At 37.6% G+C, this 27203-nt stretch overlaps 1 protein-coding gene across 6 annotated transcripts in view; it reads left to right on the forward strand.

Annotated features, from left to right (window-relative positions):
• Positions 1-27203, forward strand: part of COL14A1 (collagen type XIV alpha 1 chain) — a 116078-nt gene that overhangs the window by 80155 nt on the left and 8720 nt on the right. For all 6 annotated transcript variants that reach the window (XM_052703956.1, XM_052703954.1, XM_052703955.1 and 3 more), the window contains exons 35-45: positions 987-1064; positions 1327-1413; positions 4834-4887; positions 5286-5381; positions 6620-6673; positions 7845-7898; positions 17625-17678; positions 19839-19910; positions 21772-21807; positions 22227-22293; positions 22802-22990. In XM_052703956.1, coding sequence (XP_052559916.1) covers positions 987-1064; positions 1327-1413; positions 4834-4887; positions 5286-5381; positions 6620-6673; positions 7845-7898; positions 17625-17678; positions 19839-19910; positions 21772-21807; positions 22227-22293; positions 22802-22990 — 841 coding nt within the window. The remainder of the gene's footprint in view (positions 1-986; positions 1065-1326; positions 1414-4833; positions 4888-5285; positions 5382-6619; positions 6674-7844; positions 7899-17624; positions 17679-19838; positions 19911-21771; positions 21808-22226; positions 22294-22801; positions 22991-27203) is intronic.

Here is a 27203-nt window from a genome sequence, read left to right on the forward strand (position 1 = left end):
TTCATTGCTCTGTTCCAATTTTAAGATAATGCTGCTGAAAATAATGATTTACAATTACTTAAATGAAAATAATAGCAAAACTAAAGATCATTCTTATATCTGTAGCCATTCCTCAATATTTTTAACATGTGGGGCTGATTTAATGGGGTGTTCTGTTCTGTTCCCTTCTCCATTCAGTATGCAAGTAAATGAGGCATGGAGAAAGAACAGAAATAGAAACTGAGTAAAGCTTCATCTCTCTAGACCCATTTTTTATTCAGATCAAGGCTGTAATGGAGACACTTGGTTTTACCATTGAGTCCTATTTGGTATATTGTTTCTGACTACCTAGCAGCTGTAATTTTTACCAAATGTTTGTATTCCTGTAGATTAGATTCTTGTCCATAGCATGTTCCCAGACATGAGATGGGAATTTTTCTTTCTGACCACAGTTGTCGAGCAGCAAGCTTTTCATTCGTAACTTTTCATTGCCTGAGGATAATATGGATCAAAGCAGGCACATTCTAAAATAAAGTAGAACTGGAGAAATTGATAAATATTATCTGTGGCTCAGTTCCAGTGTAAGTAGTATGCTACAGGAGGTCTTGTTCCAGATGAAGCCCAAGCACCAGACAAGTGGAATATTTTGAGGAGTTGAGCTCTCTTACACCTGTCTCCTGGTGCCTCCTTTGCTGGAACAAAGCATTGGAAGCACCATTGGACAAAAGCAGGAACTGGGTTGGGGAGGTGAAGACAATCAAATGCCTACAGCATTTCACATTGAACAGCTTTGCTCAGTCAGTATCATATCTGACAGTTGGACATGTTGATTAGAACATAAGCCTTTTTAGAGTTAGCGTATTTTTGATTAGCTGTTCTGAGTTGATGGCCGTTTCTCTGTCTAGACTGAGTACTTCAGTGAAGGTAGCTTTTCTTGCTGATGGCTCTGTTTTGTGCTGATCTTACAACTAACAATCATCTTGTATATCATCCTTGTTTTGAAACAGTTGCAATTGCAGATGTTTGACATTGTTTGTGCTACCTCATGGGCCAATCGAGACAAATGCTGTGAGCTTCCTGGCTTGGTAAGAAATTTATTTCATTAACTGTACAATTTACTTCTTCCTTTTATTGAGGCAAATGTTTTAAAGGAAATGTTTGGTTGAGTGTTTTCAAAAAGGTCCAGGTGTACTTGGATTACTTGTCCTACTGAAAGGACAAAAGTATTTCTAAATCAAGTAAGCTGTTCTAAGGCACCTCTGTATCATTATTTTTCAATTTATAAAATTCTTACTTCTGAATAAAAGTTTTGTACGTAAGTCTCATCCAGTCTTGATCTTTCCTTAGAGAGATGAAGAAAATTGCCCTGCCCTTCCTCATGCCTGTTCCTGTTCAGAAGCTAATAAGGGTCCCCTGGGACCTCCAGGACCACCGGTAAGATTTATTCAGGTTTTTAGCCAACTGTACCAAGTTGTCCATGTGCCACCTTTATTCCAATGTAAACATACTGAAATCGTGTAACTGATAAGATTAAATTAATTTCAAGTATCTTTAAAGTGGTACATTGACATTCTATTTAGAGTAAAGAAAAAAACCCAACAACTTGTCACTCGGTCAGATTTCTAAAAGTTAAGGAGAAGGCCCAAAGCATTTAGGGAATTGGAAGTTTTTCTCGCTTGAGAGTGAATGATGAGATATGCAATCCTAAAACTTCCATGTACTTTGTGATGTTACTTTGCTAGTGTTCCTCTAAGCATTTACTGTGTGAATGTTCAGCAGGTGTTTTATGTTTCTTATATAACAGGTGGAACTAGATAGTCTTATCTAGAAGACAAATATTTTACTTTGCAACTCAGCGTAATATCTTAGGAAGACGGAATAAATTGTTGTTTCTCCTAGCTTATGGAAGAACTCAAAGAATGGATCAGACCAGACAACTGAGATGTGGGTGGTCTGAATTCAGAAAACTCAATCTCACATCGCATGGCTGATTTTTGTCAGTTTAGAAAAGTTGTAGGCTCTATTTACAGTAATATATTATTGGGTTAGTGTAAGATAATTGTAACTGGAGTTTGTAGAACATTCATGTGTTTTTTCTTTCACAAACAGATTACTCTGATTAGCATCTTAGGGCTGCTTGCTAAACTAGCTTGACATAAGGCCCTCTTATGAACAAATTTGATCTTCATGTTTCTCTGCTCTTAGTGTTCTGAATGATATAAGAGCATGTTTTGAAGGGAAATAGTCGGTGAAGAATGTGAAGGATTATAAATGTTTTGAAAAGATTTTGAAGTACATAAATTACATAAGATTGACAAGTCAGACATTACATTTTTTTTGCAAGAGCTGTTCTTCAAGCCTTAGGTACAAAAGCTTGAAAAAGGAACTTAGAAGGAGAAGATTCACTGAAGATGTGTGTTTTGAACAAGGAAAAAATTACTGTGTTCTCCTATTTGAGTACAGGTTATGAGTCAAGTATGGATTAAAGTATTCATTCCTTTATATAGATTTCCAGTCTGTTTCCTTACAGTGGGATAATTCACATGAGTCCTTTTACTACATTTCTCAGAAAAATAAAAAATGTTTAAAAATTATTTGAATGGAAGGATATGTGTTGCTACAGTTCAGAATGCATATAGAACAAGAAATGCCAAAGCTTAATTCAGAAATAAATAATCTATTTTTATTTATTGTATCTAAGGTAAACAATAATTTGAGTAAGGTAGTTCCCTACAAGAGGTGGTTTAAAATCAAGCAGAAAAGGCATAGAATCCTAGAATCATTTACATTGGAAGGGACTTTAATGTCATCTAGTCCTACTCCTCTGCAATGAACACAGACATCTACTAAGATCAAGTTGCTCAGAGCTTGGTCCAGCCTGACCTTGAATGTCTCCAGGGAGGGATCAACCACCACCTCTCTGGGCAACCTGTTCCAGGGCTCCACTATCCTTACTGAAAAAAAAAATCTTTTATCTCCAATTTAATTTCCCTTCTTTTAGTTTGGAACTGTCTCACCTTTTCCTATCACAACAAGACCTTGCTGAAGAGTCTGTCCCCTTCTGTCCTATCACTTCTAGGCATGGGGAGAATGTAATTCTAGAATTCAGCCTCTCTTGAGTGATTTTTTTTTTTTTTTTTTTTGGCCAAAGTTACATGGCGTATGGCTCAGGAAATATGTATGAGGTCTGCAAAAAAGCAGAGCAAAAAAACCCAACTCACTGTTCTTTTCGGAGCCAACCAAGGGTCAGTCACACTGCTTTGTCTGGTCAGTAGTGCTCTGGGTCATTAAAACATCATGTGACTTCTCACAAAGCCAAGGATTTTTTTGTTTTAGGGATCAGAATTCTTCCATGTAGCCAGCCTTAGATATTATACCAAAAAGACTCACGATAAAAGGCTTCCATTTGTTTGGGATTATATCTCTGGAAATATTGTTTGTGATCATTTAGAAAGTGGATCATTTTAGATGAGACAAAGTATTGTTTAGAGGTAAGATTATCTGGAAGTTTTCATTATGGGTTACAGTTTTTATGCCTTAATCTGCCAGAATTTCATCATGCTGTCTGAAATTCTGCATGTAGAACTAAGCACACAAACCTGATGTCTGCATTGTGTAAGGAGAGCTGCAGAACTCAAGAGAGTGAAGGAGACACAAAACATTATTGGATCACTTGGAGAAGTTTAACTGCAATGAAAAGCTTTCAATGCTTCATTGGTTTTAACTAATCAAAAAAGCTAAAGAGTTGAATTCATAATGAATGATTAAGAATTGTTTCTTGTGGAAGTACGGACAATAAAGAAGTTATTTAACGTAACAGAAAATACATAACAAGAAATCTTGGCTAGAACTAGAAGTCAAAGAAATGACAAATTTGATATTATTATACAATCTTATTTAACCACTAAAACTAGTTTATGGGAAAAATAAGGGAAGCTCTTGTGATGTTTTCAACTTAAATCAATGCTTTTCTGGAATTTGTGCTTTTGCCATGCTAGGATTACTGGGTTCAAAACCAGACTCATTGTGAATCTTAAAGTATATGATTCAGTTACGATGCTTAGTTGTACACAGTCCTTTTTGATTACAAAGAAGGGCAGAGTATCTGTAATGCTTGTATCCCAAGAGATGAAGGGATACTCTCAAGTGAAGGAAGAGGGAAATTGACCTGAAAAAATGTGAATAGCAATCTTCATGCTGTCCTGGAGGATAAAGCATATCCAACATGTATATGCAAAACACATTCATGGCAGCCATCCATAGGTATATGCAGCTCCAGTGTCTCAGATGATCCTAATAATAATGGCAACATTTGGTTAATAAATGATTAACAGATGCAGGCACCACTGAAGAAAGTAAAAAAGACAAAAATAAGCAAAAGGTTATTTGCCTAAGTATAACACTAAATTTGACCATTTAGTTAATTTAGTAGGTACTGGAGTTGTCCTTGGTGAAAAATATTCCTAAGGAATTGAAACTCAGCCTTTAACAATGTGGTGATCCTGAAGAGCATGGACAGATATGCAGGAGCTTTCAGCAACTGAAGGGGAACCCATGACCACATGTATGAACTTCTATCCCTGTTGTAGCTTTCAGTGTTATTTTGATACTTACTGTGTGTGCTTTCTTGGCTCTGGAAATTGGTTACATCTGCGTTTGTATCTGCTCCTACATATGACCACACTGAAGTATGTTCTTAGTTTAATTACTCCAGTGGAAGGATCTGGACAGGATATTCATTGTGAATCACATACGATTCAAGAACAGGAAAGAAAAGTTTGGGCTTCTCTGGGTTTCATTTTTATTTATTTAATAGTTTTGGTTTGCAGAAAGTTCTGTGCTTGTACTTTACAGGGTGGTCCAGGTGTCAGAGGTGCCAAAGGTCATCGTGGAGATCCAGGTCCAAAGGTACTTTGTACAGCACTTTACAGTTGTCAGATGCACAGGCTCTTGGTTTATTTCTGCTGCATGTAAACCATGAAATGAATCCCAGATTCTCTACTGTTGCTGGGGAAAATGCATAGTGAAATTCCATTGGTATTTTGTGTATCTCTTTTCATAACTTGTCATGCGTGTTTCTTGATAAAAGAAATGAAAGAAATAAAATTCAGAATGCTGCTACAGCAGCATTATTTATTTATTTATTTATAAAGGATCTGTGCCTTTTTAAAATGGAACACTGACTGTTCACTCAAATGCTAACTCATATTTCAGATGTTTCTGAGTCTATCAGTACTTAATTCTTCAAACAGAAGCTGCCTTTGTCCATATGATAGGAGTTTAACTTATGTCCTGTGCTACTTTAGGGACCAGATGGACCTCGAGGTGAAATTGGTGTTCCTGGACCTCAAGGACCTCCAGGACCACAAGGACCCAGTGGACTTTCTATTCAAGGCCTTCCAGTGAGATTTATACAAACAATAGGGTTTTCTTCTGTGTTTTGGACAGCATATATCTTAGATTAGACCAAAATATCTTTTGGTGTCCTGATCAGAATCTGCATTTCAGTATTTGAGGGGAAGTTGCATATTTAGGTTTACTCTACAGTGGATTTAATGCCAGGATTCCAGTTCGCACCTGGAGATGAACTTCTGGTTAGCTGGAGGAATTTAATCAGTTTGGTGTGACTCAGCTATGAGCCTTGAGACAAGTGAAAAAAGAATCGTGGTAGGGGAGTAACATGGCCCCGTACCAAATTGTTAATATTTAATCTTTCTTCTAGTTGTGGTATTGCTCAGTGCAGATCAGTTCTGACTTGAAAGGTATTCCTAAGCAAGAACACCGTATTTGCTGCCAAAACTGAGCAATAGTATTCACTGCACTTACAGAGTCTATCATCACAGGAGATGATTAGGCCTGGAATTTGCAAAGCTCTTGTGAAATAAGTATCAGAATTTCATCATAAACACACATTGGCAGAACAATGAACCAGCAGGACAAATTTGTTTTATAGCCATCTCCAGTAGATATGTACACACAAGTCCTGAAGGGTATCAGATACATAATTTTTTTTCTTGTTTCATAATTTTACTGTTATAATACCCTTTCTTTTTTCTACTGCACTACAATAAAAATATAACAAAGTAATTTCTTAAAACTACATAATCTTGATGCTGTCATCAGGGAGTAATACCTTAATACCTTAATTATATTAATACCTTAATACCTTAATTATAAAATCAGTTTTTTCATAGAGGAAATGTGTTATGACAGAATTTGATTAAAATTAGCTTATTATCTGGAAAAGTATATCCTTGCCATACATATATTCTGTAGAGATCCAGTGGTTTCATCATTAGTACTCCTGAGTACTGAAATGAAATAGATTCTGAGGAGGAAAGAAAAAAACAACTACTTTTTTTGTGACATAATGGCTGTACTTCTGTCAGCTTAATTCTGAAGTCTTTTAAAGTAAATTTCATAGTCTTTTTTTTTATATTTGTAAATTCTTCGTTTACATTTTTTTCAAATTGAGTTAAGGGTTTGCTTTCAGCTGGAAAAGTAGCCTTGTTTTCTGTTTGTATGCTTGTTGGTTGGTTGTTGTTGTTGTTGTTGTTTTTCCTAAAGATGCTGATAAGAACATTAAAAATAGGAAAGTAACCATATATTTGAGTTACTATGAGTGCTTCTTAATCTGCAGGGGCCACCGGGTGAAAAGGGAGAGAAAGGAGATCTTGGTTTTCCTGGCCTGCAGGTATTCTCTGTTATTGTTTGACCTCTCACTTACTAAGCTTGTGTCGAATTGACATCATTGTGAGTTTAAGGCACATATCCAAAACTGCTGAGAAGTGTGTTGTCATGGTGAATTCAAATGGATATTCAGGAGCAGGAATCTAGGGTATGCTGGTATGCAGTGACCAAATTGTTCAGGGTCTGAAGAACTGATTATTTTGTCAACCTTGTTACACGCTGAATATTGGGTCTGTAACAACTTAGAAACTATTGACTTTAAAATTCCTTTTTATGTAATGAATTATTGGTAACATCTGCTTATTTTCACTTCAAAATAGTAAATTCCTCCTGGAATTAGATAGGAGGACATATTAGGCAGTTAATTTTTTTTAGGGTATCATTCACAAGATCAGCATATTAAAAACTGTAATTTTCAGTGAATCTAAACTTAATCTTGTCTGGTATTTAGGTAGGAGTTTTCATTCCAATTGATTGCTGCTTCTCAGGATCATTTGCTCTTCCTTTTTCAAACAGTTTCTCATTATATCATTCCAGTGTTTGTTGGTTGTTAACAGGTTCCCCCCCTTTTGTTCATGTATGTTAGGGACAGTAAACTCATACAATCTTTCCTCATAAATCAGTTTTGTCAGCCTTCTGGACCACCACAGTAATGGCTGCTCTGCTGCTTTCATGAGAGAATGAGATTTCATTTGAACAGTGTGGAGCTGTGCTGCACATAATTTGTAATCATACTTAGGCCATTTCATATTGCTACAATGACTTCAAACAATATTGTACCAGGCTTTGTTTTAGAAAAGAGAAAGAGAAATAGCATTTATACCTTCAGGTTAAGATACTGATTCATGCTGACACAACACTAGAGTGATGCAGATTTCTTTACAGCTTAGCAGCACAGGAAGGCCGATGTGACTCAGTTGTCAGTGTCCTTAACAGAGGATTGTAGTGAGGGAGTGCGAATGAATGTGCATTTCAACAAAGTGTGTTTAACCATCCCTCATTTCACAGAAATACCTTCATTACTAACTCCTCTATGGCCCCACCATTATCAATTTCCTAGTTCCTCTCATTTAAAAATGAAATGAAAAACCATGCCATACAGTTAAATTGGAAAGTGATTTTGTTGCGTTCTGTTGAGTTGATCCCATTATTGGTTCTCCCTTTATAATGCTTAGGGTGTCCCAGGAGCATCAGGTTCACCTGGAAGAGATGGAGCTCAAGGTCAAAGGGTAAGGTAAAATGAACTTGTGTTTGTTTAAAAAGATTCCATTCCATAATGGATATGTTTCTTAGCATGGCAGATTTATTGTAGCTTATGTCACTTAAGTTCTGTTGTTTCTGGAGACCTGTATCTCTGTGCCAGAAGAGATGGCAGAGATAGGGTGGAGTATCTTTTCATCTGCTAAATCAAGGTTGAGTAATTCTAGCTAGATGAGCAGTGGGGGAACCATGCACCCTGTCTGCACCTAATGCCTTTCATAGGAGTGGATGTTGCTTGTGTCCAGCACCATTTGCTTATATGTTTAAAATTAGATGGTGGGTGTTACACAGTAAGCATGCAATCAAATGATACAGCTGATTACTGAATAATGAAGACAATTGCAAGGGCATCATATATTGAATGTGAACACATGTAGAAATTACTGATGAGAGGAAAATTTGAATAAGAATATGAAAATTTGGTCAACCTCATTCTGCTTCTGGTAGAACAAATGAAAATACAGTCTGTCTAGGAATCAGTAAAAGACAAATCTTCATATTCATGTGCATAGTTAAACTATAAATTAAACCTTTCTGCTTGGGAAGACTTTCATTATTAGGTGCTAGCAGGCAATTGTTAGCATAGTAACAACGTTACTGTATAAGCAGAAGTTCACTATTAAATATGACTTTTCAATTACCCTTGAACAAGATTTATGTATTTATGTTCCTTTTTTTGGATACTGTAGTGTAACTCATTTCTGGTAAATCTGAACCTTCTTTGGATTTCTGGCATTTACCTGTGAACATGTTATAAAAGTACATATGTATCTCTGTAATGATACTTGACCTCATTACTATGAATTTAAACGTGCTTAAATACTTTCACTATTGTGAATTTAAGCAAGTAATTTAAGTATGTAAATTATTCCACTGAAATTACTGTAGAATTTAGACAATGCATGGATGTTTTTCCTCTAAAATAAAGAAATTAATTTTATTAAGATAAAGATTTGCATAGCATTATCTTCAGATGAATAACTTTCTAATCAGATGAATAGGCATAATTTTAACTAACTTGTAATGAAACATGAAGATAAATGTATTCCTTTTCCTACTTTATCCTACTGTAATTCTGCCTTCTATATAGAAGCTCAATTTTTACATGATTTTAATCTCTTCTCTTTGACTGTATTGTATCTTTTCCCCCTAAGTTCCCTGAGCTTGGTATCACCTATTCATGTTAGTAAAGACTTGGAGCCTGACGGACATTTGGATTTTTGCCACAATGCTTGGCTAATCTTGGTCATAGCCAAGTTGAAGTGATTTTGTTCTAGAAATTGTTTATGTGAGTGGCAAAAAAGTACCCCCTCTTTTTCATTCCTCATCACTAGTTAAACTGAGTCTTTTGCTCAGTTTAGCAATTCGGGGTGAGAAGTACCCAGAGTTTTTACTTTATGCTGTAGCTAACAGCTATTGCAGTAGAGTCACTCAGCCCTGTCTGTGTTAGCAGTTCAGAATTAATCTAGTTCTCCTACATATGGATCTCAGGGGGTTGATACAGAGAAATTACGTTTCTGAGAAAAGCATGGCGTAGGACTACTGCAGCAAACATTTTTGGTGCAGTCTGGAAGGGGCATGCAGTGCTTATTCTGTAGAAGACCCCAACGTTGTCTATAATAAAGAATGGCAAGTAAATAAATAGCCAGTTTTTGTAGATGAAATAATCAGCTTGGGTCATGTGTTAATTTTCTTCTGGTGCTCACCAAAGTAGCTGGATAAATAGCTTAGATCTCACAGAAATAGGTCTGTTAACCTTTTATTGTATCCGTGTGACCTTATGCAACGTTGTGCACAGTAATTATTTCCACAGCAACAAACAATGGTGTTTTATTAATTTTATGGTGTTGTAACTTATTTGATTACTGTGCAGTTATGACAACATAAAATTGCTTTTGATGAGTGAAGATCCAAGCCAGTGACATTACCAAAGTCTCTGAGAAAGGCATAATTCTGAAAGACGTAACTGCAGCAACAGCTACAGGAACTGGAAAATTCCTAAGAAGTAAATTGCCTTTTTGTATAATGTTCCCTTTGTTGGGCTTCCTCCTGTTAGCCAAGATGCCAAACTACTTTGCAGCTATTATACTACTAGAACTGAGATTTTATACATTATTCTTAGCTTAGCCATCATTTCCTCATTAGTGGTTTTTGTTCATTGAAATATTTTAATTATAGCATGGAACCAGTGCCACAGAGCACTTAAGCAAATGACCAAATCACATCAGTGTTAATGGGAGGTAAGCATGGGACTGATATTTATTGGGAGATTTCTGAAAGCTTTTTTGAACTGGGGATAACATGATAAGAGACTCAATAACTCCTGCAGTCAAGGATTTTTTTTCTTCAGTTACTTCACCTCAATGGTACTTCTTTTTCTTTTGAATTCTAACATTTATCATTTGTTTTTATTGTTGAAATCAATTCAGAAAAGGTCTTTATTTTTTACTCTTCATATTTTAATTTAGCAGTTAATCTAGAGAAGTACTTTTCTGTGTTTCTGAACTGCTTTTTTATTCCTGTTTAATTTTGCTTTTTGTGGATTTTAGCAACTAGTTAAAAAACTAGAGCATCTCCACTGTCTGCTTTGTGAGTTCATATGAAGATTATTTTTATAACGAAACACCCTCTCTACAAAAAAAAAAAAAGCTTGATGTTATAAAAATACCGTGTTAAATTTGAATCAGAGGAATAAATGTGTTTTCTGATAATAAAGCAGACTTTCTGAATATTCCTGATAATATTTTTAAACCTGTCTGGTGACTGGTTTAAATGTACATTTCAGATTCTATAGCATGAGCATTCTTCTGCCCTCTCATCAGCTTCAAGTTATAGAAGAGTGATATTAAAGACTTCATAAAATACAAAAATACCTCTTTTTGTTTTTATTTTATGGCTACTTTTGTGGTTGTTTAGTGTGCTCTCTTACTGTCCTGTATTTGTAGCTGGCAATATACAGAGGTTTTTACTAAAGGGAACAACAGATTGTGTTTCTCCCAAGCATATCTTATTGAGAGATACAGCTTGAATAGCACACTGGAGAATCCAAACTGACGTCATGCATCCTGGTGAATATGTAGGCTGTAATTAGACTCTCTTGTGCTTTTTGTTCATCTTTTTCAGCCAAGAGCAGAAAGTCTGGAAACAGACTGACACTGACCCTTGTTTAGATGTGTAGGTAGAGAAGAGAAAAGTCTTCTCCTTCCCATATCTCCATGGCTACTATCCAAGGTGAAGTCACAGTTGCAATCCTTGTTATTTCTTGCAAAGTTCAGGCCACTCAAGAGGACAGATCTACACAGCTGCGACAAGGGAAGTCTGATCACACAGTCACAGAGCAGCTGAGGTGGGAAGGATTCTCTTGAGGCCATCTGGTCCAAACCAGTGCAGGTTCTTCAAGACCAGGTCCAGGTAGCTTTTCAGAATCTCCAGGGAGGGAGACAGGGAGACTCCACAACTTCCCTGGGCAACCTGCGGCTGTTTTCTACCAACTGCACAGCAGAATTTTTCCTGTTGTTCAGACAGAACCTCTTGTGTTCCAGTTTGTGGCCATCGCCTCTTGTCCTGTCACTGGGCCCCACTGAAAAGAGCACTCTCCCTTCAGGTATTTTTACGTGTTGGTAACATTCCCTTTGAGCTTCCTGTTCCCCAAACGAAACTGCATCTCCTCACAGGACAGATATGTTCCACTTCTTTGATCATCTTCATAACCCTCTCCTGGACTCTTTCCAGTATGTCCACGTCTTCAGAATTGGACATAGTTCTCCATATGTGGAGAACTCACCAGTGATGAGTAGAGGAGAAGGGTCACCTCTTATGACCTGTTGGTGATACTTTACCTGATATAGCCAAGAATACTATTAGCCTTCTTAGCAGCAGGAGCATGCTGCTGACTTACAACCAACTTTGTGTCTATGACGGCACCCCAAAGCCTTTTATTTCAAGCTGCTTTCCAGCTGGAGTCCCCCAGCACGTCCTGGTGCCGGGAGATGTTCCTCCCCAGGGACAAGACTACATTTCTCCTTGCTGGGAAACACCATGAAAGACTTTGCTGAAGTCTGCTAAGACAGTATTCACTGCTCTTCCCTCCATAAGGTTGGTGAGTTCATTAACATAAACTTATGAGGATGGTCAGGCATGACTTGCTGTTGGTGACTCTATGCTCACTACTACTGATTATTTTCTTCTCCTTCATGTGCCTCAAAATGGTTGCCAGGTTTATACATCATCCCGAGTGCCTGTCATGTTCCTCTTGATGACACCTGTTCTGAATGCCAAGTTTGCATCTCCTGTGCTTGTAACATTGTCACTACTCACAGCTGTCTCATAGGTGTCCTCTGCTGGGCATCTCCTTGGTAAAGTGATAGGCTTCTTCCTTATCAGGTTAGTATGTACTGGGGGAAGCTCTGTTGGATGTCTGCTGAAGGTGGAACCGGACACTTGTATGATGTTATTGATTTTCCTTGTTCAGCTGCTGCAGTGTGTAATCAATGAATATTAAGATGTTACAATTATGAAATAAACAAGAGAGTTTGACAAAGCAGACTATGATAACAAAAAGAGGATAAATAGAAGGTTTACCCTTATCCTGGGCTCACTCACAAGACACCAGCAGAGGCAATCTCCAGAAGAGATCCTTCCCTACTGGTAGCCAGCTCTTAAATAGGTCTAGGAGAGGTGAAGCCTGGCTCCACCTCTTCCAGCAGCCCAGATGAATTGCCTTCACCTGTGCTCCTCTGGCTGACTCATTGCTTGCCTCAGGTGATCAGTCAGAGGTTCAGGCTGTGACTCAGCAGTTACCATACATGGAGCTACTTTGGATTCCAAGAATATTGACCAGTGCTACTTTACCCTGCTTGCAGATATTTGTCTGCAGTGAGATTCATCTAAGTGATAAGGAAGATGATTCAGCATCTTAAACATATCTTCAGCTCCTAATGGTTCCTCTTCTGCGTGCTCTGAGAGCAGGAGGTCGAAGAAACCTGCTGTAAGACACAAAGCCTATGCCTGCACTAGCACATGAGATATTGCTACAACACAGTTTTTAGCATATCCACAATGTTTTTATGTGGTCTCTCATATTGAACATTCTTCTTGGTAGTGTTGGCTGACACCAATTACAACTCTTCCAATGCATAGTTCAGAGGACAGTGTAGATCTTAAATCATTTCCAGTCTGCATTTCCAGTTTGTGTAAATAAACACAGATTGAGTGAGATTTGGAGAATCATCAGATGAAGGTTGGAAGGGACCTTTCGGAATTCATTTGTTCACAGCTCAGGTGCACGTTAAATTTAATCTTGAATATCTCCAAGGATGAAGACTCCACAACCTCTCTGTGCAATCCTTGTCAATATACAATATGCCACTTCATTGTAACACTTTTTTTCTAGCACCTAATTAAAACTTCCCTCTTTCAACTTGTATCTTTTGCCTTTTGTCCTATCACTGTACATCTATGAGATTATTCTTGTCGTGTCTCTTTCTTCCAATTAGGTAATTTAAACAGTAATAAGATTGCCCCTTAGTGTTTTCTCTTCCAGGCTGGGCAAACCAATTTATTTCAACCTCTCTTCATATGTCCTGTGCTCCAGACCCTGACCGTTTGGTGACCGTGAATTGGACTTGTTAATCTTTAAGAAGACCAAAACCATACACACCTGCTGCTGAACCTGATGGCTGTGCTCTGATAGTCAGAATGTGGTTGGTCTTTGTTGCAGTGGCATGCTGATGACTCATGTTCAATCTATTGTCCCCTAGGGACCCCAGATTATTTTCCATGAAGGTGCAGAAATGTGCCCATGCACATCAGCATGAGCTGTGCCACATCTTTTGCTCTGAGGATCTCTTTAATTTAGAAGTGAAGGTATACTCAGAGGGAAACATATACGTAAAGAATTTTTTTCTTTGAAAGTTAACTGCAGTTAAAACTTAAATAATTAACAAGGGATATGAAAGAAATATGTTTTAAACTATGAAGAATTAATGCTGAATTAATTTTGGACTATCATATCATAGATGGCACTTGCACAAGGAAGAAAGGAAATTCAAAGTCAACTTATTCTTGTGTGTTGAGACAGAACTAGACAATTGTGATTAAAAAAAAGATTTGTGTTCTGACCAAAGCATCCAAAAAGCTACATTTCTGCTATTTTTTTGGGTTAGATTTAATCAAAAATAGCTCATGTTGGTGCATGATCTTTTGGAAGCTACACCTCAGATTAATGTGCTGGCTTAATAAAATTTTACTGGGGCCCCTGGTACAGGAAAGATTCGGAGCTGTTGGAGTGGGTCCAGATGAGGGCCATGAAGATGATCAGAAGACTGGAGCACTTCTCCTTTGAAAAAAGATTGAAGGAGTTGGGCTTGTTCAGCTTGGAGAAGAAGAATTCTGGGAAGACCTCACTGCAGTCTTCCAATACTTGATGGGAGCTTATAAGCAAGAGGGAGACTGACTTTTCACATGGTTTGATAATGACAGGATAAGGGTGAATGGCTTTAAGCTAAAAGAGTAAATTTAGGTTAGATGTTAGGAAGAAATTTTTTTACTTTGAGGATGATGAGGCACTGGAAAAGGTTGCCCAGGAGGGTTGCAGATGCCCCATTTCTAGAGGCATTCAAGGCCAGTTTGGATGGGATCCTGGACAGCCTGATCTAGTGGATGTCAACTCTGCTCATGGCAGTGGGGTTGGAACTAGGTGATCTTTTAGGTCCCCTCCAACCTAAGTCATTCTGTGATATTTTTCTCATAGTCACAGCAGTTGTTGTTTTGTGTGTGTGTGTGTTTTAACAAGAGGAATTTTTTAAATTTTTCGTCAGAAAAAGAAAAAAAATAAAGGTAAGGTAATAGGTTGCAGTTTGCATTTGGTTTTTCGACGTATTCAAAAGCAGTATGTGGAAGTCCTTCAAGCCTTAGTAGCTTCAGTTGAGATTTTGCCAGTGTTTATCCTACTTGTAAAACCACTTCTCTGCAAATACCCCAAACAAAGTTTGAGCTGCCAAAAGCTGAAGTGTTTCTAGTGAAGCCAGCAGCAGCTTCTACTGTCTTCATCCAGATTGAAATTTTATGGAGATTTAGATGGTACCTATGTTCTATGATGCCATTTGTATTCTAGCAAATTATATTTATTTTTATTATATGTATTAATAAAATTAATATATTATAATTAAAAAAGCAATTGTAGCTACGCTATTTCTCCACTGCTCTTTTTCATACTATTACCATAGCATGCTCCAATTTAAGATGACTATGCAAAACAATATTCATCTTGATTCTAAACTGCCCTCCATTTGAGGTCATACATCAAAATGCTCTTGATCGTGCAGTAAGGAGATTCAGTTGGTGGCTGTGTGTGCAGTTGTTCCTGTTGTGGCTTTGGCTGAATAAGGGATGAAGAGCTGTTGTGCTGTGTAATTCCTTCAGGCATTCTGGAGATATTGAAGCAAAGAAGAAATTTCCATAAATAGCAGAGTGAATTATATCTTTACGGCTTCTGTACTCTGAATATAGCTTGTGAATTCTCACAGTACTCTCTTTTTTTATACATTACGTAGACAAAAAATAATGGGAAACAAGAGCCAGAAGAAATACATTCCCAGTCTTTCTGCCAGTTTCCTGTTACCTTAGTAATCTTCCCTGCTCCCAAGTTCAGAATGAGTATTAAATCCATTCTGGTTCATCAGATAACCTAAATAATGTCATTGAAGCATAAACAAATATCTTTGGTCTTTATCCTACGTGAGAGAATAGGTGTGCCTTACTCGCCCTTAAATGCAACCTCTCTTTGTCTTAATTTATAAAAAGCAATTTTCACAGTTAACAAGTATAATAGGAAGTGATTTTATGTGGCCAAGAGATACATGCACAGTGCCAGGAGAACGGAATCCTAGGAACAGATAAGAATTGGGAGCAGCCAAAAGTAAGAAAATTGCTCCTAAGAAATAAATTGTGAGTTATATTCCAAGATAATGTAATAGTTGTGATCATTCTGTTAGTTCTACACTTTGATTTGGATGGGAGAAGGGATGGACATCGTACAGTGTTATTTTTATGCTATATTCTAGAAGTCAATGGAAGGCTCTCCAATTCCTTCCCCGGTAGATAAATTAAGCCCTCATGGATGTCCAGCCAGTTTTCACCTTGCCTTAGTACGAATCAAAGATAAGTGCAGATTTTCAGTCTTTGCTTTAAAAGGTGAAATATACTTGTAAACATGAAGATACCAGTTTTCCTGGAGGTGATACTATTTACAAAACCAAGGAGTTATATAATCTTCCATGCTATTATAAAACTGAATGACACCCGTCACTGAATTTTTCAAAACCTTGTTCATGCTGATTCTTTCTGAGTGTCAGAAATCCTATTTCATCATTTGTAGCGCAGTTCAAAGTTCCTTCTGCCATTCTGTCTCCTTCAGAAATAACAATTTTGAAGAATGAATTCACTTTTGAACTGGACTTGCAACCTTTTCTCTGTGTAGGTCTTAAAACTATTGTGATCCAGTAACCTTATTTCAATTCCAATTTGATATTATTTTTACTTTTGTGATGGGAGACCTGCTTTGTACTTGGAAGTTTCAGAAATCATCTGGCTGCATTATGAAATAGGAAAATAGTATTTCCTTATCAATCTGAAAGATGCATAGATGACAGAATACAAATTGATCATGATGATCATCATAACACTCTTCTGGTGTATTTTTTTTAAACAGTCCTTTCTAGGTACATGGCATGATATTCCCACACCAGATTTTTTATTCCATATTAAAGCAGTTTTTAATCAGTTTCCAAACCATGTAAAGCATGGAACAACTAGTTCATGCTGTATTAATTACTGAAACTAAGCTCTTTTTCTATTAAGAACTAGAATGTTCTTTACTCTGTGTGTGAGCATGAACTCTTTAAAAGCCTCACTTTCCTTCTACTCTTACCTCCATATTCTGGTCTCGAGCCAGTAATAAGATCGTATTTCTCCTTTTGAGTTTGTGTAGTAATTAAATAATTGTCATATGACTGGCTGTTCAGAAATCTGTTTCATAGTATGCGGGCGCAAAATGTGTATTTTGGTTAATTTGCACGAATGCTTTACCGATAATGTATTTTCTTCTACATCTGGTCAGCCTTTCTTCTCTGATTTGCTTGCTTTCCAGTCTCCAAGATATCTTTAGTTTCTGGCTCAAATTCTGGAAGCTCTGAAGCACGTTCATAATGTAAACCACATGAGAATCCCTATCGAACTCTCATTATGCTGCTTCCTGAGTCAGGACCTCTGTGATAGCTGGTACATATGTACAGTGTAGCTGGACAGAGACATGCATGGCAATTAGAGTCTTTCAGCACTTAATCCATGGGACTATGAACAGTCACAACCAGTGAGAACAGACCTGGAAGTGTGACCCATCTTCTGGGAGACAAGTTGGACAGCAAACCCTCATTATAGCAGCATTATAAGTGAAATTTGCTTAGAGGAGAAAAGTGCCAGTACAAAGATTTTTGTATTACTTTCTTATTTCAAAAGCACAGTGAGACCGTGGTTGGATTTTTTAAAATGCTGGCTACGCTGTAGCTCCTTTTCAGAAATAAACTCTCCCCAGAGCAAAAAAAGAAAAGAAAGAAAAAGCTTTCTAGAAGAAATTGAACAAATTAATAACTTATGTATAAAAAGCTGATAAAATTATATACATTTCTCCTTTCTAGGGCCTTCCTGGCAAAGATGGACCCACAGGCCCACAAGGACCTCCTGGCCCAGTTGTGAGTATTGCCCATTGACTTTATTACTGTAAAGATCGGCAGATCTTAGGGGGCAGTAGGTCACTCTGTTATCTAGGCAAGGCCAAAAGTTCTCCCTGGAAGCTGGGATTCTCATGACTCACAAAGTTGGCAGAAAGCTGCTTGTCCAGTGTCATTTTTTTCCATTCTCACTTAGCTCAAGAAGAAAAAATGTCTGGAGAGAAGAGAGTTGTTCCATCAATAGGTTGATAGTTTGCTTCTAGCTGAATAATGGCACTACGTAAGAGAAATTAATGTTGTTACTGTTTGGGGTAAGACTTTCTTTCTGTAAGAAATTCCACTTGGGATTATTAGTTGAAGTGAATTGCTCAGTTTGCTACGACTGGAGGCTGAAAGTGAGTGTGCATATTCAAATGCTCTCATAGAATAATCGAAAAAGACAGCGGGGACCTCATTCAGCCTTCAGTGCAAGATGTAAGTTTGCTTCCAGAGTCAGTTTCATACTTCCTAGCTAGCATGGTTAGGCAAAGTTAATGTCTTTTTGACAGATTTATATTAGATAAAACCGCTGATGGTGTTGAGTGTTCTCCATGCAGAGAGTCATAGAATTACAGATATCTCAAGCTGGAATGCACCCATGAGGATCATCGAGTCCAACTCCTGGATTCACACAGGACCACCCAAAATTCAAACCGTATTTTTAAGAACATTGTCCAAACTCTTCTTGAACTCTAGAAGGCTTAGTGCCATGACCGCTGTTCTGGGGAGCCTGTGACAGTGCCTGACCACACTCTGGTGAAAAACCTTTTCATAATATACAGCTTGTCTGTCCCCTGACACAGCTCCATGCCATTCCCTTGGGCCTTGTTGCTGTCATCAGGGACATGCGAGGAGCTGTAAGCTGCCATGAGGGCTCCCCTCAGCTCCTCTGCTCTGGGCTGAACAAATGAAGAGACTTCAGATGCTCCTCATAAATCTTCCCCTCTAGATCCTTCACCATCTTTATAGCCCTCCTTTGAATGCTCTCTAACATTTCTGTGTCCTGTATACATTGTGCCATCCAAAACAGCACACAGTGCTCAAGGTGATGTTGCACCAGAACAGGGTGCAACAGTCGCTTCTCTTGGCTGGCTAGATATGCATCCCCCAGAACAGTAGTAATGTCACAGGATTAGCCTCATGATTCAGCAGTCCATGCCTTCTTCAGAGAGCATGCCTCAAAAGCCAGTTTTTCTCAGGTACTTCTCCCAGGGCAGTGCTTTTGATGCGCTTTCTACTGCAAAATATATGTCTTAATCTTTTCTCTTTTTGGTCCTTGACTGGCAGAAATTCTGTGGTTAGGAGATGTAACTAGCTAGCCAGTTGTCTTGCTGAAATGACGTTTCTCACTATGTTCTCTTGACGTTTACTTAGCTCATATTCAATCCAATCCTTGGAAAAAAAGATTCTTTATTATTCCCATGTAATCTGAACAAAAAATTTCTGTCAGCCCAACAGCTCATCTGTGTTGGGATTGCCCAGTCCGTGGTCAGCAGTTGAAAAATGAAATATAGCTGGATGATTTGTAGCAGAGATGTATTAAGGCATAAGCTATTTTGTTTGTGATATGGGATATTTAAAAGAAACACCCAAATTTCTGCTGACTTTGAGTATAGCACCTTTCTTTGTAAGTAGGTCAAACGAAGTCCAAGATCATCTGAAAATAAGGGTGTCATAATCCATACCTAAAATTGCAGTTTTGTTGTTGATGTGTGTACAGTTTAAATTCAAATATTGAATTATTTTGTAATAGCTGACTAGATCAGGAAGCAAGACAGTTTGCACTGATAAAAGTGAATCAGTATTAAAAAGTAAAATCCAATATACAGCATCTTGATTTTTAATCTTCTTCTGAAAAATAAATTAATACATTCAAGTACTGGTAGCCCTCAAGTTAAAAACAAACAAAAAAACCAACAACAAAAAACAAACAAACAAAACCAACAGAAAATGGTTCAGTAACTGTAAAAGACTTGTAAACTGTAAACTGTAAAAATGTACCTGTGCTTAATAATGCAACTCTAAATGCCCTCTGAATTCTAAGTGAGGAAATACTGCTTTAAGGACTTCTCCTGCATCATAGCTCTTTCTCTCAGCAGGTCTCATGGATGTCATCGTGTTTTCTTTCTCTTTTCCACATAGGGCATACCTGGTGCTCCAGGTGTTCCAGGTATTACAGGAAGCCAGGGGCCACAAGGTGATGTTGGAGCTCCTGTGAGTATCATAAATTAATACTGATATATTTGTTATTGTGCATTCATTGATTTCTGATCCTGGCTTCACTGTTTTCATAATTCCTCAGTATTTATGCTCACGATCTGTTTGCAGTTTGTGATTAAGCAAAATGTTTTTCTTTGTTTGTTTTTCATATTTAAATGTATATTTGTTGATCTTGCATATAATGTTTGGAATATAGGAATTAGAGAGTTAAAATTAGAGGTTGAAGTGAAAGTAAGAACATAATAGTGTAAGATCTTGTGATCTGTGTGCAATTACTTTTTCCTTTTTTTCCTTTGCTTTTTAAGTTAAAATATGCCTTTTATTAATCTCAGTATTTCAGAAATAAGTTTATTCTTATTATCATACTGTAAAAATATTGCAGGAAGTTACTTTGGGTTTACATCAGAGGAACTCTTTAATGATAATGGCTTTTCCTATAATGGAATTATAAACTTCAGCTGCAGGAAGTTTGACCAGCAACTTGATTGAGTGCAAAACCACACACTTTCCACCTAAAGTTAGTATTTGGACTGTCTAGTACTAAATTCAATTTTCAGATGTTATTTCCTTTTTTATAAAATAAAACAGTTTAACTAGAAGAATGTAATCTGATTATAAAGTGATTGTAGAAGATACATAAAAGAGCTAGAAGAATTACAGTGGACCTCTTCTCTGTAATAGTTCAGATAGTATTTTACATTAATATTTTAGCATTTCGTTCCTTGGTTAATTATAAAATGTACTTGTTTCTTTGCACATATCAAAGAGAATGTTCTCTTTAATTTTTAAATGCACCTGGATGTGACCATGTGTACTTCTTACTTGATTTGTAGAATAGATTTGTTTTTTTCAAAATCCAGTTTGCTTTGGAGATTAGTCTAAGGCAAGCATTTTATTTGGTTAAGTGGGAATTCAGTAACTGATGACATGTAAGCAAAAGTAACAACCTAAAGCACAAGTCTGCATGGTTTCTAAGTGCAGATGTCCTAAGGAGATTTGATGAGCTATGGAAATTATTACTGTCAGTGTGTGAGACGTTGCCCATTCACTTCATATCCAAACGTGTTCCAGATATTGAACTAAATCTCCTAGAATGTAGGTATTCCTGTGAGTCATGTAAGACCTTTACTACAAATGTTTAAACTCTAATAGTTCTGAAAAAAATAGCTAGATGTGTGAAAACTGATTGAATTTCAGTAATTGTCTTTCCCCATGGTAGACCTATATGAAATAGACCTAAAAATAATCTATCCATCTTTGTTGGGATTTCATTTTTCCTAGGATAGGAGGATAAACTAAGCTTTAGCTAGGAATTAGCAGGTTAACTCTTGACATGGACATTGATGTGTTTCAGGTGTACCTAAACAGAAGTCCCTGCTTGGCCTACCATAAAAGCCTGCTGGCAATGTTTTAACTGCCCAGACAACTTGTTCCAATGCTTAATCATCCTCACCATTATTATGGTGTTACTTTATCTTTAATGTCATAGTTGATTTTCCAAGCAGTTTAATTCCTTTGCTGTCTCTGCGTAAATAGTCGCTGCCAAGGTCTTCATGCAAAGCTGAATTCTTTTTTATCCCATCATCCTTCCCTTCTTCATACTCAATACTATTGTTAGACATTTTTCAGCCATTGAAAGTCACCTCAGGGCCTGCCCTTGTTGGCATTTTAAACAAGATTATTCAGTATGTGATAACCTCCAGAGAAGATTATATTCTCCACGTAATTGTCCTTGTTCAGTTTACTGTGATGTTGCAAGGGAGATGGTACGTAGGTTTTAAGTTTTAAGATATAAAAAACGATGTTTTAAAATATAGCAAAACAATAATTAATATTACATTGGATCTTTTTGTAGGGTGCTCCTGGACCTAAAGGTGAAAGGGGTGAACGGGTAAGTCTATGTTCCCAGGTTAGCTGTTTTTTTTTCTGAGGCTGTATCTTGTAAAAAGCTTTTTTCCAACAATTTATTGTTCTTTTTGTTTACAAGAATACAAGAACAATAATTTTCTCTGTGCAATCAAGCAAACTTACTTTTTTTCCAGACATTGCCTTGTATATAGCTACACAAATGTTTGAAGGTGAGAAGAATTAAGCATGTCCCCAAATCTTGCTTGAAGATTTCATTCTCAGACTTCTATTTGCTTTCTAAAAACAGCAGTGGGGACCAGTGAAATCCCCAAACTTCCTTGGCTTTGTTTTCATCTGTAAAGTTGGGATCTCTCAGTAGGAATAAATGTATTTCATTGTACTGAACACTTTCAAGACAGAAATGAGTAAAACAATGCAACAGTACTTGTTTTTGTTATCCAGGGTGATCTGCAGTCCCAAGCAATGGTGCGTGCTGTTGCTCGTCAAGTGTGTGAACAACTCATCCAGGGTAAATACTTTTATAGTTCATAAGCTCCTATCTCTAGATTAGATCTTTTCTTGCCATAGTTGCTCATAAATATGATGCTTTTCAGACTGTCTAGGCGGATCTGTTCATTTTAGGCTGGACTGTCAGTATTTATGATCCAGCTGGATTTATCTTGAACTAAAGCTCATTAGTATCAGGCAGCTAAAAAACAGCTTGTATTTTTCCAATTTATTAGGGTGTACATAAGCTTCTGCTGTAACAATTCTAGAGTTTTGCTGATCTCAAATGCAAAAAAAAAAAACCAAAACAACAAGAACAAAAACCACAAAAGCAAGGAAATGAAATTCTGCACAATAGTTGTCCTTATTTTCTGTATACTTCCTAAAGCAATGTTTCTTCACCAACTTCATGTCACTGAAGTTCCTAGCATGCCAGACTGCAGCCTTGAGGACCTGCTAGTGCTCTGTTCAAACTTAGCTGAATTGGATTCTCTACTGCATATTAAAAATGTTGATGTTTTTCCTGACAGGTCATATGGCCAGATATAACTCCATTCTGAATCAGATACCAAGCCAGTCTGTCTCAACGCGAACTATTGCAGGACCTCCTGGGGAACCAGGCCGGCCAGGGGCTCCAGGGCCACAGGGTGAGCAAGGTTCTCCAGGCATGCAAGGATTCCCAGGAAACCCTGGTCAACCTGGAAGACCAGGAGAAAGAGGTAGGCTTCATAATTCACTAATAAAAAATAGACTTTAATTTCTTTATACATTGTGGTGGATTCTGTCTTCTGTATTAACATTTTGTGATGACAGTGTTTTCTCTCTACTTGATTGTTGAGCTCATCACAGATTATAGTGAAAGGTATGGAAACTCTCAAGTCATAAAAGCAATGTACACATGTAGGTTGACCAGATTATAGAATATCCCAGGTTGAAATTGACCCATAAGAGCAATCATGTCCAAATCCTTGAATAACTAAAAAAAAAAAAAAATTAAAAAATAAATAATAGAAAACATAATTAAACCATAAATTATATATATACATAATAAAATAATAATCAGCTTCTATTTTTAAAGTCAAGTTAATCTCTGATCTATCCATCACACACCTCATTTCTTTATTAGAGGCACCTGGGCCAGGCCATAACCAGCAGGATGTTTTGGCTCAGCCTGGCCAAGCATACCTGGATAAGTGCCTTTCTGCCCACACTTTCAGGTGTGTCGGTCTGAAGACTTCTGAGTTATGATAATCTGGATGGAGAAAGGTTGATCAGAGCAGAAAAAAAATCATAGTTTATGAGTGGGTAAAGGGATCAAAGATAGGAAGAAGGAAGAAATGCAATTAACTGTTCAATTCTATATTTTTGTGGTCTATATCCCTTCCTTCTTTCCTCCTCCAGCACTGTATAATAAAGAGACAGGTTCCATGTTTTGATTTCTTTCTCTGTGCAACCTTAGCATCTTTGGTACTAACCTCAGCAGCAAGTAGATGTGTGTTTGTGAAAGTGCTTTGAAAACAATCACGTGAGCAAGTGACCAAAAACCAAAGAGACAAATGTTGTACTAAAGAGGAATTAATTGGTGCTGCAGTCACAAAATCTGCCAGCTGGGTTTTTAAAAACAGATTGTCGTGAAGGTTGTTCAAGTCAGGAATTCAGTTGTTCCAGTTCTCAGTTAACATAATGACCAGAGTGAAAGCATTGTTTTGAAGAAGAAATCTTTTGTGTAAGACTTCGAGTTTGGTGATCCTCAAGACTATAGTTCTAACTACCTTCTTAAAAAAAGAAGGCAAGGTTTAGGGTCCTGGCCTCTCAGTCATGGCAGTGCTCCAGCTTACAAAAGACAAGACATGATCCAGAAAGAACGAGGAAGGAGGGAACAGGGAAAAGAATGAAAGAAAATTGGACGAAGCAGTAAGTTAAGTACTGTCTTTAAAAATGGTGACCCAAAGAACAAATACAGAACAAATACAGTACATTTTAAGTGTCTTCTCAGGCAGGAACTATTGAAACGCACAGAATATACTGTGGTTTCAGGCTATGAAAATGGAAACTTGTCCAGCATTTATCATGTATTTTCCATTAGAACTGCTGTTGGTAACATTAATCTTTAGGAAAAAACATTGAAAATAGAATGAGTACAGAAAAGATAAAATGTACATTGAAAAAGGTGATTGTAACAAAATATTGCACCACAATGTGGTCTTTGTGTTCCCTTTTTCTGTCTCTGTAGATAATTGATGTTAGAAAGGACTGATTTTGACAGGTTTTGCTTGTGGGGAGTTTCATGCTTCTATAGAGCAAGCATTTATCAAGCTTACTTTGGGAAGTTTAATCGGTCAGCCAGAACTCTGCAGATTCTCATGAACAGTGATGCTGAAAGTTGAGAGTGCTTTTCTATATATATATAGCTCAAAACAAGATTGTTTTAAGAATCAAGAATTTATATATGAACTTAAAGACAAAATAATTAGTAATTCTACTTGAAATGAAGATGGTTTTTATTACTGACGTAACAACAACCATGAACAGAACCTGGACAGAAGAGAAGGAGCTCATTCAGAACCCAGGAAAAATAAACAAACAAACAAAAGACATAAAAAACAGATTATATTATTAGTCCTTGAGGATTTCATTTCTTCAAAAGGAATGGAAATTTTAGATTGATGCATTATGGATGTAGTAGAAGTTCATTTAACTAAAAGATACATTTTAGTTTGTACAGATCCTGGGATATTTCATAATCCTTTTTAGAGAATCCTAGAATCACAGAATCGTGAGTTGGAAGGGATCTTTGTAGGTCATCTAGTTCAAATCCCCTGCAATGAACAGGGACACCTGTGGTTAGATCAGGTTGCTTAGAGCCCCATCCAGCCTGACCTGGAATGTTTCCAGTGATGGGGCTTCTTCCTCCTCCTCTGGGCAACATGTTCCAGTTCCTCACCACCCTTATTGTAAAAAAAATTATTTCTTATATTCAGTCTAGAACTCTCCTCTTTTAGTTTGAAGCTTTTCCTCTTATCAGAACAGACTTCAACAGACTTCAGTAAAGATTCTGTCTCCTTCTTTGTTATAGCACCTCTTTAGATACTGAATGTCAGCTATCAGGTCTCCTGGAAGCCTTCTTCTGCCCCAGCTCACTCAGTCTGTCCTTGTAGGGTCATTTTTGTAGCTCTCCAGTGGATATGGTCCAACAGGTCCATGTGTCTCCTGCACTGAGGACTCCCCATATGGATGCAGTTCTCCAGATGAGGCCTCACCAGTGCAGAGCAGAGGGGCAGGATCACCTCTCTCAACCTGCTGACCCTGCTATTTTGATGCAGCCCAGGATATGGTTGGTTTTCTGGCCTGAGGGAACATTGCTGGCTCGTGTCCAGCTTGCCATCCACCAGTACCTGCAATCGTTTTTGGCAAGGCTGTGCTCAATCCTTTCATCCCTTGGCTTGTACTTATAGAGGTTGCCATGACCCAAGTGCCAGTTCTTGCACTTGGATTTGTTGAACTCCACAAGTTTCTCCTCGACGCACAGCTTGAGCCCATCTAGATCTCTCTGATGGCATCCCAACCCTTGAGCATGTCAAATGCACGATGCAGCTTTGTGTCATCTGCAATCTTGCTGAGGGTGCACTCAATTCCACTGTTGATGTCATTGATAAACATATTAAAGAACACTGGTTCCAGTACTGACCCTTGAGGGGCACCACTTATCACTTATTTCCATCTAGAGGCATTGACTACAACTCTCTAGGTATGTTCTTGCAACCAGTTCCTCATTCATTGAACTGTCCACCCATATATATATCTTTTATATATATGTCTATATATATACTTATATCTATATACCTATATCTATATCTTCCAGTTTGGAGAGAAGGATGTTGTGGAGAGCATGTCAGAGGCCTTACTGATGTCAGATAGCTGACATGAGTGACTCTTTCCTTGTTCATTGATATCATAGAAGACCACTAAGTTTGTCAGGCAGGACCTGCCCCTGCCTTTCCATTTTCCAATAGGGTGCACCAAGCTAACCCAAAACACAGCAGTAAAATATAATACTTATTTTTTTTACCATGTTTGTGGAGATGGATTGGAAGTTTCTTCTATGCTCCCAATTCTCACTTCATTCTAATTACATGTCATACAGTGAATTAGTAGATAAAAATCGCTCTGCTTCTGGATGGAAATTTTTTAGTTTTTAGTAACTGCAGAGAGAAGGGCAAATGGACTCAAAACCTATCCCTTGCTGTGTTCTAAAGCACTGCTTGCTTTTAACTTGCTCAGCGAGTCACAATTTATAGTCGATGAAGATCTCCAGCCAACCATTTGGAAATGTTTGTGAGCAATGTGTTTGTTTTTACTGATGTCACCAGCATTTTGGATGTATATGAAATTAATTCAAAAACAGTGCCAGATGAGTCTCCATCCTTAAGCACAGTTAATACACTGGAACAGTGACAGTAGTGTCACAAGAGCATACTATAATGACATTAGGAGGAAAAAAAGAGCCACTCATTTTCCTGGTTGCTTTTATTTTCTCAAACTGTTGGAATTGTGGCACTATAATTGCTAGTGCTATTCTGAACTGACTGGAAAGGTGTTATAGCAGGAAGAGAAAAAGTCAGGAGTAGCTAGACGTTTCCTCTTACCTCCCCTGCCCACCAACCATTCATTGCAGGCCTGTGAGAAGTGGAAACTTCTGAAAGCAACATGTGGAACTGGTTCACATTTATGCTGTGAAGAGAGCTTTACTGGAAAATGTCAGCAGTCAAAGGTTTTGAAATAAGTGTACTTCCCTGCTAACTTGCCTGGCTGATAGCTTCTTTTCCTTGTTTACCTTGTCATTCTGCCAAGTGTTAATCCGGCGTTTTTGGAGGGAGATGGATTGAGAGAGTGTCTGAGTTCTGTTAGGAGCCTCCACTTGAACTTCTAGGT

The sequence above is a fragment of the Tympanuchus pallidicinctus genome, unplaced genomic scaffold (genome assembly GCF_026119805.1).
Source record: "Tympanuchus pallidicinctus isolate F22 unplaced genomic scaffold, pur_lepc_1.0 scaffold5, whole genome shotgun sequence".
Taxonomy (NCBI): Eukaryota; Metazoa; Chordata; class Aves; order Galliformes; family Phasianidae; genus Tympanuchus; species Tympanuchus pallidicinctus.